Below are 18,972 nucleotides of genomic sequence, written 5' to 3' on the forward strand. Positions count from 1 at the left end.
GATTCAAGGATTTTCAAATGGAACCGTTGGATTCAGTTCACTTCAGTGGGACGAACGATTCTGTCGATTTTATTAACATGCACCAGCAACTTGCAAAAGCTCTTCAAGTTTGTTAGATTGAAGGAAACAAATCATCAGCAGCCCTGCCCTTAGCTCTCGGATTTTCAGCTTAAGCCTTAATAGAGGGCCTGACCCCTGCTGTAGCGTCATTTCCATCCTTCCCAAAAATCGCCAGTTGGGCACAATATTTGACTTTTTCTCCCTCTTCCACCTTTCATTTGCGCATTCACTGACAATGATGGACGTAGACACCTTTGTTTGTGAAAATATTAGCAAGCGCACGTGGATTCATTCCTACTTTCATTTGAAAGGCATCGATTTTGTAGCGCCTACTTGTTTTCCTCAAGCTCTCACAAAAGAAAAACAATCTCCAACACGGTTGTCGCCGTCCAAATTCACAACAATGAACGTGTGACAATGCGGTGTCACAGAAGCGGTTGGCATTGCAAGCTGAAAGCGAGATGGAATCTGCGGCAAGATGACTTTCAGCAGGGTTAAGGATGACTTGACTGTGCAAGGCATGCTGGGACAATCACACCCAAGCAGAAAAGTGGATTTCAGATTGGAGAGATGCATGAAACAGAAGCATAGGCTGTTTTTTGATTTTCATTTCTTAGACGACATCCCTTTACGATGATCTCGGATTCTTGAAACCGGTAACTTAGTAAACACGCGTCTCATATTTGCAGAGCACTTCTGGCTGAGACTGGACAGACAGCAAAGAATGTGGTTGGAGTGTGTTGACCTGAATTCTCACCGTGCAGTTAGTCATTCTGTCCTTAGTGATTTCCTAATTTGCGATTACGCCGTGCTCATCTCTTTGTGTGACGACGCGCTACGTAAACATCAATAGAATTAGCTTTCATTGATATTCATGAACTAATAGGAGGCTGTATAATTGTTATTTACATGACACTAAGCCGTCTGGAAGAGGAGCTTCCTCAAGTCCTTTGCCAACGGCATCCGTTTGATGAACAAAGCCAATGAAGGCGGCGTGGGTTTGTACTGGCTGACTGACTAAGCAATGACTCAGGAAAACCAAAGATTGGAGTGACACATATCGATCCTTAGCCCTTTGCTAAAATTTGTTTGAAAGAAATCATTCACGTGATCATTTATAGACTGTATGGATTTCAATCTATTATTTAGCAAGCGGATCATGAGGGAAGGCTCACCCAATGTCGTAAAAGGCAAAAGCGCATGACCGACACGGCGCCGCCGATCGATCGGTTTTAGGAGGACAAACAAGGGGCCGGAAAAAAAAAAGAAGCTTGAGCCTCTGATCTTTTGCTATCGTTATATCCAAGGCCTTGGGAAATGGCTACAGGTCAATATTGGAGCAGCTCGACGGGGTCGGGCTGGCGACTTAATAAAGCAGACGCATTGTGTGGGAGCAGACGGATCGATGTGATTCGCTCCTCAGATGCGGTGCATTTTCACCGCGGGGAGCGTCGGTGCGCCGAGAGCGCATTTGCTTCATCTGCGGCGGGCGGGGGACAATCCAAAACATTGGCAAGATTGTTGCTTCAATTATTGCTATGGAGCAAAAACATGGAATCAAACGGCAGAGGTGACAAAAGCAAGTCCAGTAAGCGAAAACCTTGCCGCAGTTTGGCTTTAGCCACAGGAGCTTCTAATGAAGGGGCAGGTAGACAAGCTAGATCCCGGAAGGTCATTTACCTACGTACCTACCTACCTACCTACCTACCTGCTGGTTGATTACAAGCACCTGTGACAACTGTGGCAAGGTTTCTGCTTACTGGACCTGGATTTGTCTTCGACGTTACGTGAGATACGCAACAATGGCTTTGACCGAGGGCGGATATGTACTATACGTATAAAAGGTCGGGCGGACAAAACATTTCCCAGTGACAACAAAGACTTGAAGGACAACTGAATTCCAATCGTATACCCTAACTTGACTGGAAATCACATCAGTTAATCAGTTAAAAGGCATGTCTTACCTTCTCATGGTAACGTAGCTCATAGTCCAGAATGATACCGTTGGGCTGTTCCGGTTGCGGCCACGACAATGTGAAGCTATTCATGGTGGAGCTGATCTGATGCATGATGGGAACAATGGAGGGCGCTGTAAGGGAACACACACACACACGCAAAGGTCTCTCTCTGGACTTTTCGTAAGCTCTGCCAACGATATACGACTCTTTAGAGGTCATTTAACCCAAGATGATCAGGAAGTACTGTAGACCTTTTGGGCAAACACTGTCTGATGCAATCGCTCTCCTTTAATTGTCCGGTAATCACACAGCCACAGAGTTTGGATTACGCTTTGGGGGCAGCATGCTTGCCAGCCGTTTCATTTGAGCCGCAAAACGGAGGTACTGGAAACGGGACAAGGAACTCATGATAACATCACCAATGAACGACAGAAGCTGCTAACTTTGTCAGTAGCTGCAGTGAGGATTCCCAGCCCAGCTTCAACAGACTGCCTCAATTAACCCAGGTAGTCTGCAATTTTCTGTTCATTCCAAAAATGTCCTTTACTTTTGTCAAGTCTTCTTTCATCAGTGCACTCCTCGGCCTTCGCTCGGGGACAGTGTTATTGGACGGGAAAGCAATCATCCAGATTGTGTGTGTTTTGAAAACTTTGAAAGTGTGTGCGTGTGTGTGTGTGTGTGTGTGTCTAACTTGTAATGCGAGTGCTAAGGTTACTTCAATAAAGAATGGGCCCAAAAAATGACTTGTCATCTTCAACCCAAGGGAAGTGTTTGTGGAGCCAAGACCAAGTGCCGTAGCTACGCCAGCCTAGAATGAATCACTCCATTTTTATCTCTCAGCAGACATTCACACGTGTGACATTTACAGAGTCGTCACCGCTGACAGAAGCCGAGTTCAATAACCGAGACCCCCCCCCCCCCACAGCTTGTGAAGGGGAAAAATACATTTCCCGGCTACTGATAAGTTTTGTTTTGCATCTATTTGTTGCGCTTCTACGTGATCTAGGCCCGATTGTCGGCTTTCTAAATGTCACGGACTTACCGAGAGAGGACGCAAGTCTTTGCGTTTATATATCACAGAATGTGACGATTTACAAAATGAAATGAAACTTTGGGGGATTTTAAATGGCTACCAGGAGCATAACACCAATGCGGCAATTCAAAGAGTAATACTACGTAAATCCAAACAAAGCAACTTGTATACACGGGAGTAGATCTGATTCAAAAACAAATTGCAGTGAGTTAAGTGTGTTGAAGAGATGACAAATCTCCACCCATCCACCCACCCCCATCTTCCGGCATAAAAAGCAGGTCCCCACAAGCGTGTGCTCTACATTTTACTGCCATCACTCACTTGGCTCTTGGCCTGCTCACCGCTGAGGACTCATCATTTCTCCACCCGGCCGGCCTCAACTTGCCATCTTTCTGAATAAGTCCTTCACTCAAAAGGCTGCAAATGGCATCCTTTTTCAATTTAATGTCCCTTTTTATCTATTTCCCGAGGAGTTGCTCCACTTCTTTTCCATCTCTTATTCGTACATTGCTCGCATTGAGCCATTCTACAGACTTAGTAGTGCTGTAAATGGAAAAAAGAAGAAGAAGAAGAAGAAAAGAAAAACTTGTGATTGATTTGGCATCTATGCTTTCAAAGCAAGCTTTATTTGAAAGATATGGCCTCTTCTATAGCTTTGGTAGTGGGTAAACATTTTCTAAACTGGAGGGCGATGCCGAAATGCAAACAAATATTTGATTTAGGTGCTATTTATCCCGTCGGGATTCCGTGGCATCCGCCACCCTCGGCAGAGAGTGTGAAGACCTCAGGCTGCTTCATGCTTCAGTGAGCAGGGTTCGTTAGGTAGGTAGGGCTCCCTGGGCCACATGATCAATGACTGACTCTTGTGAGAGCAAGCAGAGGTGCAGTGTACATGAAACCCCTGCGGTGGAAAGTAGCATTTTTGCACCCTTGCATTTTTTGGCAAACATGAAAATATGGAATGGGACGCCAATCAGGCTGGCTTCTCAGGGCCTGATTGGATTCCCCTTGAAGTTCTCCACATCTTGTCAAGTTACGACCACAAACATACATTTATTGGAATTTCATGTGATACAGCGAGTGGTATGTGGTTTGTACATGTACGAAAAATGAAATGATACGCACGCACACATTTTACAGTCTGTGAAAAGTATCCGAGCTTCTTGAATTGGAGTGATTGCGCTGGATTTGATGTGGGAGTCCTCCACCTCGCAATCATGTGCTAATTTGTCCGTCACATGACATCCCAACAAATCCATTTCAATTTGTGGTGTGGAAACAATTCAAGGAGTGTGAATCTAAAACCGGTAGACGATGATTATTGAGCATCAAAAGATTCATGTTTGCCTTTTAGATTGCTTAGTCAGTAGATTGTTTATTTATTGCTTCGCTCGTGTCTTTTCGAAAGATGATGTTAGTAGATTTCCTGAAAGGTGGTGACATTGGGGATGTGAGGATTCCACCTGACAAGGATTTGTTCCATTGAATTCAACTGATTTGGAACACGGTGTCAACTATGTTGTCCTTGTGTCCTACGTCGAGAAAAAAAAAAAAAGCCAATATGTCTGGACGAGGTTGGGTTTCAGCCTAATGACGCACCCCTGTCCTCTCCAAGTGTGTCCCCTGCTGACAGTGATGCTGACAATGATTGGTGACTGTGTCCTGCTCTCGTCTCCCGCCCCCTCCCATCCATTGTTACCCTGCTCTACTTTTATCTGGCCCAACTTGCTGCCCCTGGCTTTTAATACAGAGCTCGGCTCGCCATTAATCAAAGTCGGAGCCTCTCGGCGTCTGGCTCTGACAGAGGGAAGCGGAGAGAATGAAATGAAAAAGAGCTAACGTGTCGTGAAGAAAGAGTAAAGCGCTTAGATAATTGTCAAGCAAAGCCAAGAAAGGACATCATTCATTCCATCATTTTATGGTAAATCATACGATAATTGCTTCAAACCAGGGACGCACTGATGACGACACTGACGCTGTCAGCCGGGGTCTCACAAAAGTAGCTCGACCGACCCAAGGAGACATATAGTTCAGCTATGTGGACGCCATGTCAGCCATGTGGAGATAGGCCAATGCAAATTATGCTCTGCAAAATGGACGATTAACTCGGCGACAGCGCCTGCATCTTAAAGCCCAGACGCAGGATCTGCCCGACAAACACATTCCGAGCCCCGCCGGCTGCGGTCGAGGCAGCGACTCCTGTCGGAATGATGTGATCGAGTTTTAACCGGGACGAGCGGCGGGCGTTCGAAAGGCTCCTCACCGTCGACCCTAGTCCTCTAAAAAACAACAGCATCCAACGAGTGTTTAACGTGGCAGTCTGGAGTCAGCGTTTGAGAAGATCGCAACCTACAAAGGTGTCAGCAACTCTCATGTGGATCAGTGAGGCAGCAGAGGACTGGATCGACCACGTGACACATCATTGTCATATGACTGACAAGGAGTGGCTGCGACCCCGGCCATAAAATGAACGAAAAAGCTCGTGTTATATGTACGTGCGGCACATGCGGCCATGTTTTTCCACCGGCGGTGGAATGAAGTCCTAAATCAAACTATTGATCAGACCGTCCTCCCAGACACAGAATGGAATGGAGGGCGATTTTATTAGCCTCTGCAGACATTCGTACTACTACTTCCCTTAAACGCTCTTCTCGTGATGAATTCCTCTTTTCCTCTCCTGCCAACTTCCCACGCGTGCTCGTACTTTGCACTGACTTTATGGGTTCCTTACTTTCTACTTTTGCAATGATTTTCTCATGGACAGAAAGGACTGAGAATAAAACCTCACCCAGCTTTCATTTCATCCTAGGAACAGTCGATTTATCGTTCTCAATGATCTACGTACCTGATGAAGTTTAATGGAGTCATTTTGCATCTAAGGACTACAAACTCAAACTTCGGACAATGTCAAGGTACAGGTGGATTTCAAGGAGAACTTGGTACCTTGGTATTAAAAGTCAAGACTCTTTGGTCATGGGCCAACAATGAAATTCCCTCCCTCAAGCAGTCAGACTACGGATCTCGCAAATGATTCTGTCAAAGCTTTAAACTGGTAAGTCAACAAGAAGAAAATAGCGCCCGATCGTACAGAACTGCTCGTTAATCCGACCCTCGGGCCTCTGAGCAAAATTGAATGCACAACTCGGCTGCAGTCAGCAAAGGTGCCGTTAATCCACTTTGCAGTCTCAAGAACAACAATACACGCACGAACACCTCTGCGCTTGTACTCGCGACAGTGCTGGCACGGAAACAAGTCTTCCGAAAATTCAGACAGATTCTTATGTCCCATTGAAATGATGATCGTCTTCCACAACAATTCTGCATTGTCAACTTTCCTTTGTCTAGCAGGAACCGTACAATTACCTGGCAACAAAAAGCCACAGAGAGCAGGACGCACGCTCGGCAGATGACACTTCATTACCTCGACAGGACTCGATAATAGACGTCGCTACTGCTTCGTCTCCGTCTATCTGTCAAGCTTACTATTAGCCGCTGAAAGTGTTATTGACCACCTTGGTAATTCGGTCAGGTTTCTCTCATTTCACTTTTTGTTTGATTGTCTTCCCTCCAATTTGAATCGTTCTTGAATTCAGATTCAATTTTACGCCAATATAGTTGCTGAAACAAGTTGGATCGATGCATGCCAACCGGTAAAAACTGTCAAATGATTGACTCCTTTGATTACTTCATGGAAAGGTGACACGCACAATTTTAATGGACAGCGACGTGTGTGACAATGCGGGACAACAGGACAATGTGACAGTTACCAGGGCACTTGACACGCATATACGTAAGCTTTTCCATCACCTGACACGGCAACTATGACTCATCTTTCGCCTGACTTACCATGAAAGCCTTATAGATCTGTGTCTTTTCCAATTCATGTTTACGACCAGTCGAAGCATGAAAAGGCCCCGGCAGGAAAGGACATTCTCCACAGATGCGCAAAGAAAATGCAGAAAATATAGGCTGAAGGTCAATTGAAACGGTCGGCTGAGGTCCAAGCGGGCAGGCGGGCGGCCGGGCGGGCGGGCGGCCGGGCGGGCGGCCGGTCGTACACCGTCGTAGATCCGAGAGCAATCTTGCAATACAGCCTGAAACCATCAACTCTTTATCTTAATGTCTCCAGCAGGGTGGCTGACATGAGACGATTGAACCTACTCAGCTGTTATAGCAATGTGAACTGCTCGGTTCAACCTGCTAAAAATAGTCCTTGACAGTGTCAGTGGTTTCTTCAAAGACTTCAATGTCCCAGACTAATTTTGACATCTGGCAGACTACAGCGGCAGCAATTCCACAATGATGGAAAGGACGTTGAAGATTCACAGACAGCCAGAAACCTTTCTAAACCTTGCTACCATTGTTAAAAAACCAAGAACGAGTCGAATGCCTTCAGAAAAATGTACACTCTCGGGCTAACGCTGTCATTGGCTGGCTCTGGAAATCAAGCACAAAGGAAGGAATGAAAGGGCAAAAAGATCCCATTTCCAATCCTTTGTTTTGATTTGGGCACGTATCGTATTGTACTATGTCGGCAGCTACCGATTTGCTTCAAACCTCACGGTTGAGCTACGTAAAACCCTTTGGGCACCACAGCCAGCCGTCCTGGGACGCTCAAATGCAAAACAGTTCTCATGATTTTTACTTGTGCCCTGCGAGGGAAGGACACAGCTACGGGTGTTTCTAGAAGACGTATATTATAGTCAAGCCAAAGATGACATGGCTGCAGCCACTTACCGGCCTGGTTGGTGGTGATGTCTATGGACACGTGCTGCGACGGATAGGGACTCTTATTGCTGACGCCGTTGACCGCCTGAATCTCAAAAGTGTACAAGGTGTGCGCCAGCAGGTTGCTGATGAACACCTTGGTCTCGCTCAGACCCAGCTGACGAGGAACAAATTCCACATTGTCGTCACAGTGGGAGCAGGCGCGCCGGTCGGCCTGGCACTTTTTGCACAAGATGTTGTAAACCACGTCGCCCCGGCCGCCCGTCTCTCTGGGAGAATGCCACTCCAGGATCACGGAGGTCTCGTTCACGATGGATATGACGTTCCTTGGGCTGGATGGGACACCTTCAGAGACAAGTGTAAAACAAAGCCCCGTGATTTTTAGAGGGAGCAACTGAAATGTACAAGAACTGGTTGCAGTGGACACATTCTATTTGGTGCCATTTTTTTGCAATTGATAGCGTCATGTATTGTTGGCAAAGGACAGGACACTTTTTCTTCTTCCTCTTTCTTCAGCACAACTGGAATGCTAATTTATTCCCCTCACACCCAGAGGGATCATAAAGCGAAACGTTTGTGTCTATCAAACATTGGTTATTTAGCAAAACGCAGTGTTGCAGGGAGTATTCTTATCCATGTGAGATTCACGCTTCCATTCACTCCCCAGGAGGAAAAGCTCCAAAATGATATTCATGGAAAAAAAATCACACAACGATAAAACAAAGTGCTTTGCTCGAGTGGCGCATTCCCATCCAGCTGTTTGAAAAGGGGGCCCTGTTCACCGTCACCCAAATGGAGTGTTTTTTTAAGGGTTCAAATGACAGCGTCGATTCTTTGCGGGATGCCTGCCGGAGTCCCTCGAGACGCTCAGTGATATTGCAGAATCTCCATGTGGAAAACACATGTGACATGCCTGAGCTTGTGTGCTTGATAAACTCGAACCGCGTCATCCGTTTCAGGCCCCTAACCCCGTTGGCCGGCCGGCCGGCCGGCTCCAGCTGAGCTCCACATGTGCGGGCGGCAATGACATTGGAAATCAGATGCGACTGCTACTTATCCAGAGCATATTGGAGAGCATTAGGACAGCCAGCCCATGACACTCCCTTTTAATTGGCCAAAGGATTTCATTTGTAGAAAACGTTCCTTACAGCTCTCAGCTGGTCTTCATTTGTGCCGTGTCACTCGCAATTGTTTATGCTCAAAGACACACTTGGTCATTTCGTATCTAGTATTTCAGGGGAGGGGATAACATCGTATCCAGGCATGCTGTGTTCAAAAAGAGCTATTTCATTTCATGAACTGGTGCAACAGGCAAATTCAAATGCGAGTTTTTCTACAGGTTTACGACTGACAGGTAGCAGCTTGGAATGTGTGTTGTTGGTTATTTTTCTGCAAGGGCACTAAAAGTGTCTTACATAGAACATCAGAATGTGCATCATCTTAAGGCTTAAGTAGCGTAAAACCGATGAGCCGTGCCGTGCGCATACGTATATAAAGAGCTCCTGTGGCTTCTGCAAGGTAGGTAACGAGCTGCCCCCGTAGTGGAAAAGGATTTGACAGAGGCTGTAAAAGCCCAAAAGCTAGTTCCTTTCCCCGGACGCCCCTGTGTCGAAAATGAACCCCTTGTTAACCTTGTTTACTCATCCCGCCTTTAAAATGGCTGGGGGTTTGTTTTGGTGTTGTTGAAAAAGGCTTGAGGGAGCAACAGAAGGTCCCTGTGTGCCGATAGCGATCACAGCCAGAGTAGCCCAAAAGAGTGCTGAAGGCTTGTGTGGGTTGCTGAGAGCTCAAATAAAACACCTTATGAGGACTAATCATTTGTGCGTGGCTGAGAGACCGACATGGGGGCGTGGGTGACGGAAGGAGGGAGGGAGGGAGGGAGGGAGGGAGGGAGGGAGGGAGGGAGGGAGGGAGGGAGGGAGGGTGGATGGATGGATGGATGGATGGATGGATGGATGGATGGATGGATGGATGGATGGATAGCCAGATGAAAGCGTGACATGGGTGGATTGGGTGGGTGGATGGGTGGACGTATGAAATAGTGACTTCGTTGGATGGACAGTATTCAGTAACTTGGTCATTCGCCTTTCTTGTCACAATCCTCCCATGTTTTTTTTTTCTTTCTTTCCTTGCAACTTGCCGCTTCATTTCTGCTTCTATTCTCCCTTATGACCCAATCAGCACCCGTTCCGCTGCCTGACTCGCCTTGCTTACCACTCAGCTCGTCACACCTCCTCCGACTCACATAACGAGTAAAAAGAAAAATTCAATCGGCAAGCCCACGGAAATGTTTACCGATGACACCGTTCTCACATTTCCTCTTTTCCAAATAGACGCGTAGGGAATGCGGCTTATGTCTGACCTGGGCCAGCCATCAAAGTTAGTGGGCGTGTAGTGAGACACAATACTTTCCCGCTGCTACTGTTCACTTAGGCCTGGGGCTGAAGTCAGCAGAAGATGGCAGATTGGCTTGGTGAAGAGATGAGATAGTTTGGATTGGCCCTAGGGAAGTGAGTGGGAGCAAGGGGAGGGGCTGATGACATGCGGCTCCCTGCTGACAGAGCCAGGCGCTGGACTATCCATCAGCGAGCTAATCAGTGCGATCTGGAGCACACGGGGAGGGACCGAGCGACTCGGCTCCTCTGTAGCGCGGCTGCAAAAAGCGCACAAGCTGCCACAGAGGCGGCCTGATTTACGCTAGCTACGCTGCCGCTCTTATCAGGCTCGACTGCGTACGAGAGATTCTTACAAGGGTGATCTCGCTGCCTGCCCCTGCTGAGATCTAGGGAAGCCAGAACATCAAGCTAAGCATCTACTCGGTAGTCGGAGAAGCATTGGATATCAGCACATCCTTTTGCGCAAACTTAATGAACTGTCGTGTCTTCTTTTAGTGATCAGGGGAGCCGCATTTGATTGTTCCTTCAACCTGGGAACATTTTTGAAACAGAACACCAGGGGTCGGAAGTCAAATAGGAGAGCTGGGGTAACGAGCCAATAGATGAGCTCGGTCCCAGGGGCAACAGCTGTCCATGTGATTTGCGTGGCCCTGTCATGACCACCCTTCAGGTGCCTGAGCAGACAGATAAAGCAAGTCAAATCACTTCACTGCACCGCTTTGATAATAATAAGAGACAATTAAAGGAATGAAGTCATGCGGTCAAAAGGGGGGGGGGGGGGGGAAACGCCAGAGGCTAGCTGCTTTTAAAACACCAAACCAACTCAAGTGCAATAAACTCACTCCACTTGGGACCTCTTGGAAAGACAGAGGCCCCACCCCGGAGGTACGGGCAGATGGCGTGCTCGATGGAACAACCACTAATTCACCAGAGATGTGTTGTATGCCGTGCCGTGCCGTGCCGTGCCGTGCCAGACATGATGAGAGAAGCTCCATCGCCTAAAGGTGTGGCTCAATTCATCGGGGACTCGTTGCTAGAGCCAAGCAGACAGCTGTGCTGCTGTGGGGCTCTTCCACAGCCTTAAGGCATTTATTTTAAGCCATTAACAAAACATGCTTTTATGCCCATTAGATTCACTGGTAGATAGCAATTACAAAATGTCCCATTAGCCACGACTGTATCATAAAAAGTCCAAAATGCAACATTGGACTATTAGCCTGCTGTGAGAGGGAGCAGCAGAGAGGTAAATACCGTTTTTGCGCTCGGTTGGAATAGTACTCGCCACGTGTGGCAGCGGGATGTCTCGGCATACTGATTTTTTAAAATTATAATAAGTCAACTTTGATGCTGTGAGAGGCTTTATTGGATATCCAACTGATAAAGACAATGTCGCTGCGCGGCGTCTATCGAAGTAATTAGGGTTGGAAGGGTGAGGAGGGGGGGGGGGCAGCCGATAGACAGGAAAAGAAACAACAGCGATAACTAAAGCAAGAGCGACTTTTGGTGAGTGCCAAAACGTCTGTGACAGAAAAGCATTGCGATTGAATCAGAAAAGTTCAACTCCCCTGAGACCATTCATTTGGAAAAAAAAAAGCCCCGAAAAACAGAATTCTTGAGCTTCACCATAAATTAGATTGACATCGCATCAAAACTACTGGGATGTTGTCACTTTCTTGTGAGCACTTATTTGGCGTTACGTCACACTGATGTTAAAATAGATGCGCTGAGAAGCATTTGCCCTCTTGCAGCTGGCACACTTGTCAGAACATTTAGCGTCATGTCATTCTACTCACTAGTGCAGGGTCGGTCTGGCTGATCAGCATCACCGCGATAGTAACCGTTGCGACAGACGCAGATGGTGGCGGCCTCAGCAGTGGAGCGACTGTTGGGAGGGCACTGAAGACACAAACCAGGACCCTGCGTGGACTTGAAAGTCCCCGGCGGGCATGCTGGAAAAAGAGTAAGACTGGGTCAAGGTAAAGAAAAAAAAAAGGAAAAACAACTTGTAGATACAACTTTGTAGAGGCTCCATTTTCTGCCACACAAGATGTTATAGACGTCCGAATTCAATCAAAATGTATTATATATAAGTAAAAAAAAAAAAACAACAACACAATTTTGTTTAAAACCAACAATCATTTGGTAAACGATATGGCGAAAAATCCTATTTAGGTTCCCGTGAGCAAAGTAAGGTTTTTTCTATTGTCAAACAGAAAAACACACATTGCAGTCAAATCAAAAAGAAGGTTGAGACGTTCCTATTTCCAAGCCATCGAGTCAATGGCAACAAACGATGCCAAAAAGCAAAGTAAGGTAGTCACTGTTTCATCATCAGATTTGCATCGACACGCAGCAGTGACATTGCTTTGTTTGCCCAATGACTATTAGATGATGACTGGCCTCCCGCGGGACGAGCGTACTTTCCGCTGGCGGCCCGCCGTCAGTCAGCTGTGGTGGATTTCAACAAGGCATTAGCCCTTAATTCCAAAAGGCCACCGTGGAGGACAAAGATTATTGTGGATGATACGAGAGCTGGAATGGAGGCAATAACCTCATTTGTTTACCGTCACATCCCAGAAGAATGCAAAGCGGAGACGGGCGCTGCGCAGAAGGATTTACCGACTGTAATAACTGCGATAAATGTTTAGTCGCCTCATGAGCTGATGATGGAGGACTCAATGACGTTGCAATACCTCCGAAATGTCCTGATGAATATTTGACTGATCCTCCTGTTTGATGTATTTGCAACCCTGCGGTCTTGATCTTGGCACACAAACCTTTAATACCACTGGCCTGACTTGTGGTCACAAAACATTTCTCAAAGCGGGAGCCCCGCAACCACAAATGGCTTATGAAACAACCCGCGCTGAGCTGTGAGGCAGATTAAAGCAAGGAGCAAAACAAACTGACTGCATTGCTGCGATTGCAGCCCAACAGGAACACGAATCAGTGTGCGCATCGTCTCACAGGAAAGCAATAGAAACGTTTTTGCTCGTGTATCTATATACGTAATTAAAACCCATTTCACACGACGCAGCTCCTAATACAAGAATATTGAGCTTGAGACTGAAAATCGGCCGAGCTGCCGTCGCAATAGCATTGCTCCAGATAATCAAATGTAGATAGCTTGTTGTGTCGGTTTCATAGGCTCCAAATGCATGAAAACGTTGCATTCTTCTCAGCTTCCAAGGTGGTTTACAGGCCCACGCTAATGGATAAAGTCTCACCGTTCACAGAAGGAAGGCAGAAATACACAAAATTCACTTCACGTTCCCTTGAAATATGAACCAGTTCATGAACTTTCTGTCGTTGAACTTGTTCAGGTACAACTTTGAGCGTAACCATGGCTTGGCTGTGGTGTTAGCAACACTTCCTGAACACATCAACGTCGGCCGAGGAATTCTTAAAACGGGCTTTGTGAAAGTAAGTACCTTGAGGCAAATTTTTGGAAGCGGAAATACGGGCATATTCTCAATTAAATGCAATCTTTGGAATCTAGAGGATTGGGCAAAAAGTGTCGTAGACTCCTTTTCGATAGGCGTGACTTTTTGGCTAAAACTTGAGAGATTTCATTTGCGGCGCCTATGCTAGAGGGTGTTCTTACAGCTAAGGTCACAAAGAAGCTGAGGCCCATTCTCTGAGACAGAATATGCGCATGAATTGAATCCTAGGCTTGAATTCATTTCAGCGCTGATCACTGATCTGCTTCACAGAGCAAATCCATAGAGGTTCTAAATCAACAGCCCACGACAGTAATGCTTATTTTGCAGCAGAAAGGGCCAAGAGTTCTAGTCCCGTATGGACCGCTCACTCACCAGCTGCGTCGGCTCTCCGACGCAGGCAGGACGAGGACGGAACATGAGATCAACAAGCAATTAGTCTCCCCTGTGGTTGAATACGCCACGATTGAACTGGCTGCATCCGGAAACACAACATTCCTCTCTTTCAAGTGGGCTCCGCCAACACGCTCCTGCTTTCCTTTGTCTTATTTCACCGCTGCCCCCTCGCATATTTGTATCTGTCCCAGCGGTAAGGTATTGTTTTCTCTGCTCTTGTACCTTTTCCTTTCTTGTTGTTGTTTGGCTCTCCATTGATTGGCACCTTTGCATCCTTGTCAAGTTGACCCGACTTTTCACAATCAAGAGGGTTTGTACACAAGCAGGAACAAGTTGATTAGTTTTGGAGCCACAACCTAACGGCGATAACACCAGCCTGACCAGGTGTGATGTGTCACTGATATCTCAACCGTCAACCATTGCCACAACATCGACTCCAGATGCTAGGAGGCAGCTTGTTCCTTCACCTTTCCTACTCGACAATGATGTATTGGTTTGCCCATACGTACGTGTTCTACATAACAGCATTGGGTTCCGACAGCGGGCTTCCGTAATAGCTTATATGCCAAACCAGGTGTTGGGTTTCAGAGGTTGGACTGGGCCGTATTTTTGCCCAGCGTATAATGAAGTGCACAATGCGGGCCATGCATCATACACGGAGGCACTGTGTCACGTTGCCCGCGCGCCTTCACAATGTGCCGTACGGGCCGGTCCCAACAATTAGAATTAATTGGACACGTGGGATTTATAGGTCGAGCAGAATAAGAATTACATTTGGCTGTCATAGAAGAATAAGCGAGCGCATGGAGGATAAAATGAAAAATTGCACTCGAGAGTCGGGTTGGGGGGGGGGGGTGGCAGCCAGTGAAAAGGATTATGAACAAGATGGCTTTGGAAATGGCTTTCCTACTCAACCCAATCAAGGTTACAGGACACAGACTTCACCCTCGTCTGACTCGTTCCCGTGGCATAGCTTTAAAGTCGCTTAAAATACTCCCGGCTTATAACATTGGATGGATCACAGTCTTCAGCATAGACGTCCACAGACACTCACACGGACATGCTTATGACTAGGTTAAGACCCCAGTTGACACCTACTTGATTTTTTGGTACTTTGTCACTCGACGAGACAGCTCGAAAGCACAAAAAGGTGCATATGTCGTGAAGAATCATTATTTTGCAGTTTGGTCGTCAAAGAGGGGACGGCGGTTGGGTGGGTGGCGTGGTCTCCAGATATTCCTAAGCACAAGCGGTGGTAGAGCCCATTGATATTCAGTCTTCCTCTTCATCTGTCACCGCTCATTTTCCTACCACCATCCACGTAATGAGATGCGTCTCCAGCCCAGGTGTTCATTTTCTCTTCAAGGTCATCGAGCGGCACCGTGTTTCTTTGAGTCAAAGCCAGGTTTGAAACAAAGGCTTGTCAGAAACCATGCAAAATCCCCACAGGCTTTTTAAAGCAAGGCTACAAAGTGCCTTTAAATGGTGAGGTTCAACAAACGTCCAATGAATTGCTCACATGGGTCAACAGGGACCAATGAAGGACACCGAATGCTTCCAACTTGTCACGCAAGCCACCGCTACTTTGAGCGGTGACATCATTTGGCAAGTCTGGTCAGCGTCCGTCTCTTCTACCCTCCGTCGTCACCTCCTAATCTCTTAGAAAAGTAAGAAGGCAGGCCTGATAGATTTTATCGGGAATAAAAGGGTGATTGAAAGTAGTCCATCTTCTTTTCTGCAGAGGGGTTCCTCCCACAGACCACTCCCCCGATCGCTAATCATCCATCCGTTCCGGCAGTGTCACGGCCCCTCGTCCGCAGCCCAACATGCAACGGCAACAAACTCATTTTGTGCGTCAGTAATCCTCCCCAAACACAACTCAGTCCAAGATACCTGTCCTCCCAGCTTACAACTTGTAATATGGCAGTATCTAAAGCTGCAGAGACCCCTTGAGAACGTCAAGGTATCAACCAATTCGCCTTCAAACTGTGCCGAAGTGTATTTCTGGCTTTTCTGCGATCATAAAAGAGGCACTACATCAGAAGCACAAGACGGCAAACGAGAGTAAACGGGCAGACAAGAGGAAAGAAAGCCTCGATTACACTTATATTGACATATCGGTCGTTCGTTCGCCGACTGGAACAACCACGACAAAAACGACTGAATTCAATGAACACTCAACTGTTAAAGTCAAAGTCCCAATGATCGTCACACACACCTGCATTGAACCCATCCCCGTGTCATTTTGATCCATCCCTGGGGGAGAGGGGAGCGGCGAGCAGCAGCGGCGGTGCCGCGCTCGGGAATCATTTGGTGATCTAACCCCCCCCCCGAATTCCAACCCTTAATGCTGAGTGCCAAGCAGGGAAGCAATGGGTCCCATTTTTATAGTCTTTGGTATGACGCGGCCGGCTCAGTCCAGTCTCAGGGCGGACACTCTACCGCTAGGCCACTGAGCTGTGAGTTTCTATATGTTGGCATCAGCAGGCAGCAAGAACCCCATGGGCAGATGGTTGCCATGGTAACCTCACAGCCAGTATTCCTTTTGGCCCACACTATCTTTTTTGAAGAGGCAGGAGGCAATGACATGAGCAGCAGACCTAGACTAAAAGTACATTCAGGAGCTGTGTGAGTGTGTGTGTGTGTGTGTGTGTGTGTGTGTGTGTGTGTGTCTGCAGCACAAGCGTGATAACAATCAGGAGCAGTAAATAATCTCTTCGCTGTACACAGCCACATCACGACCCGGTGTTGAGTTGCTACTATCTGGCCCTGGCACACTGGATTAGGCCAATTTTATTTGCGGGGGTCACCAACGCAAGGCACGGAGCCTATCGTGCCGATAGAAGGTCGGCCAGACCAGAGAGAAGAGATTTTCAAAGCGTCTTTGGTATTCAGGGACACAACTCAGTTTGCTGGCTATAGCAGAAAGAATCTAAGTTGTATGTACAATTCAAAGAAATGGGACAAACGACGCGATCGATGATTTTTTTCTTGCATGGGAACTTATGACCTTTATCAGGAACCTGTAATTTGGTCTGCTTTTTAACAGTACCGGTGGCATATGATTTCCTTTTGATGTGAATTCTGCCAACATGCATATCGCACGTTGTGTTTCGCTCATATGAACAAACCACCGGCTGATCATTGAAATGTTTTGAGAGTAGCTGTCGTAAATCTTAAAAGCAGCTTCAACTAAGCATGTATGTAAGCGGCTCTGGGTTGAACACCTGCTAATGAGACCAATGAAGGAGAACGGGCAATTAAGCACAGCTAAACACAAGCAGAGAACAATGACACACACTGGGAAACAAAAGTCCCTTCACTGTTTACCAGCCGTAATTTGATTCCTAATTGAGCGTACACAAAAATATTCTGGCATCCACGGTGGGTGGTTGGTTGGTTGGGTGAGCGCTGCTTATTCTCGCCTCCGGTCATCACAGACAGTGTCACCATGGGAGACTTTTTCCATCAGCCAACATAACCCCGATGACATGTCTACCACCAATAAGCCATTTGTTAGCTGCCGCATGTGGTGATGCAATAAAAAACCCAAAACAAAAACATTTGCTATCGTGTTCAACTTCTGGGCATATGAGCCCATCAGACATTTCAATTTCAAACTGTAATCAAGCAGGATTGTACCTGCCAGTATATTTCAATTGCACTGAAGACAGATGTGTGTTGATGAAAAATTCCGTTCCATCTCATGACCGATGCCACCGGTTGGCACGCAACACACCTGCAACAGCAAGCCATCCAAAGGTGAACGGGAAGCGTGGCTTATCTATATTCATGTCATATTTGACATCAGAATGACCTCTTCATAACCTTATCAGAAAGCGCTAGCCTCCTCTGGAAAAACAGACGCACCGTAACATTTCGATGTGGTGCTGTGTGTCTGCGCGAGTGTGTGTGTGTGTGTATGTTTGTGTGTGTTCCACCATTACCCTACCTGTCCAAACCTTGACAGCACTGACCTTATCTGTCGGTTTCAGTCAATAAGCCTGAAGCTATGACACAGGGAGAGATACATTTGTTTTGTGTGATTGCATATGTCTTAAAAAAAAAAAAAAAACATTGGGAGATCTTCTTCCTACATCTTCATATTCGCTTGGACTGACGAAACACTCAGGTTGCAAATATTGATGGAGAACAAGTGACAGACAAATCTGTCGGTAAAAAAAAAGTAGATAAGGATAATAATAAATGTTGCGATGCTAAGCGATATCTCGCTCCACCACTTGCGACGTAATGACGTGTTCATTAATCACAAGTAACACGGTGGAAAATGTGACACCATTCTCTATGCTCCAAAGTGATTTTTAAGATCTTAATTGATGTCATTACAGCATCTTTCCAAGATTTAATGTGAATTCGCTATGGATTCATTTGATTATTCCATTAGTAGTTCGGTGGTGCCAAGTTTGTCTGATTTTAAAGGCCATGCAAAATGACATTTAGCAGATGATGCTCTTTGTATGTGTGTGTGTGTGTGTGTCACACTTTCAGCTCTTCTCATTAAGCCTCATGACATTGTGGACTTTTTGAAAGACATCAGCACCTTGTCCAGCTGAGAATTAGGGCAAACAACTTCATATGACCTACTGGGAACGCGGATTTGCTCGACAAATGGCAGACGGCCATTTAAAGACGAGGTTTACAAAGCTAGGACATGTTTGTGCGCGTGGGTGGCTGAGAGAGGGATATTTTTTCCTCATCAGTCAGGAAATCAAGCCACAAATAGGACTGCAGACATTTTGGATTAGCAGCAACCTCGCCCCCACCCACCCCTTTCCTCCAGATTGGCACCACCACAGAGGTCCCAGATTAAATGCCATACTCACTTTAGCACAGATGGCTTGGAAATAAATCATACAATCCCTACACAAGAAAAAGGCACACACGCACGTGCGCAGGTGCTATATACGTAACACGTTAGTTAGCGCAGCAAAAGACGAAAG

General features: G+C 46.6%; 1 protein-coding gene across 7 annotated transcripts in view; it reads right to left on the reverse strand.

Annotated features, from left to right (window-relative positions):
• The window catches only part of ephb1 (EPH receptor B1), an 83,415-nt gene that overhangs the window by 20,104 nt on the left and 44,339 nt on the right, over positions 1-18,972 (reverse strand). For 6 of the 7 annotated variants that reach the window (XM_085929610.1, XM_085929611.1, XM_085929609.1 and 3 more), the window contains exons 4-6: positions 11,969-12,124; positions 7,789-8,124; positions 2,025-2,149 (exon numbers count right to left, since the gene is read on the reverse strand). In XM_085929610.1, coding sequence (XP_085785736.1) covers positions 2,025-2,149; positions 7,789-8,124; positions 11,969-12,124 — 617 coding nt within the window. The remainder of the gene's footprint in view (positions 1-2,024; positions 2,150-7,788; positions 8,125-11,968; positions 12,125-18,972) is intronic. The other variant, XM_085929614.1, reaches the window with a different exon arrangement.

This window comes from Syngnathus leptorhynchus, chromosome 14 (genome assembly GCF_054491065.1).
Source record: "Syngnathus leptorhynchus isolate UIUO chromosome 14, UIUO_Slep, whole genome shotgun sequence".
Classification (NCBI taxonomy): Eukaryota; Metazoa; Chordata; class Actinopteri; order Syngnathiformes; family Syngnathidae; genus Syngnathus; species Syngnathus leptorhynchus.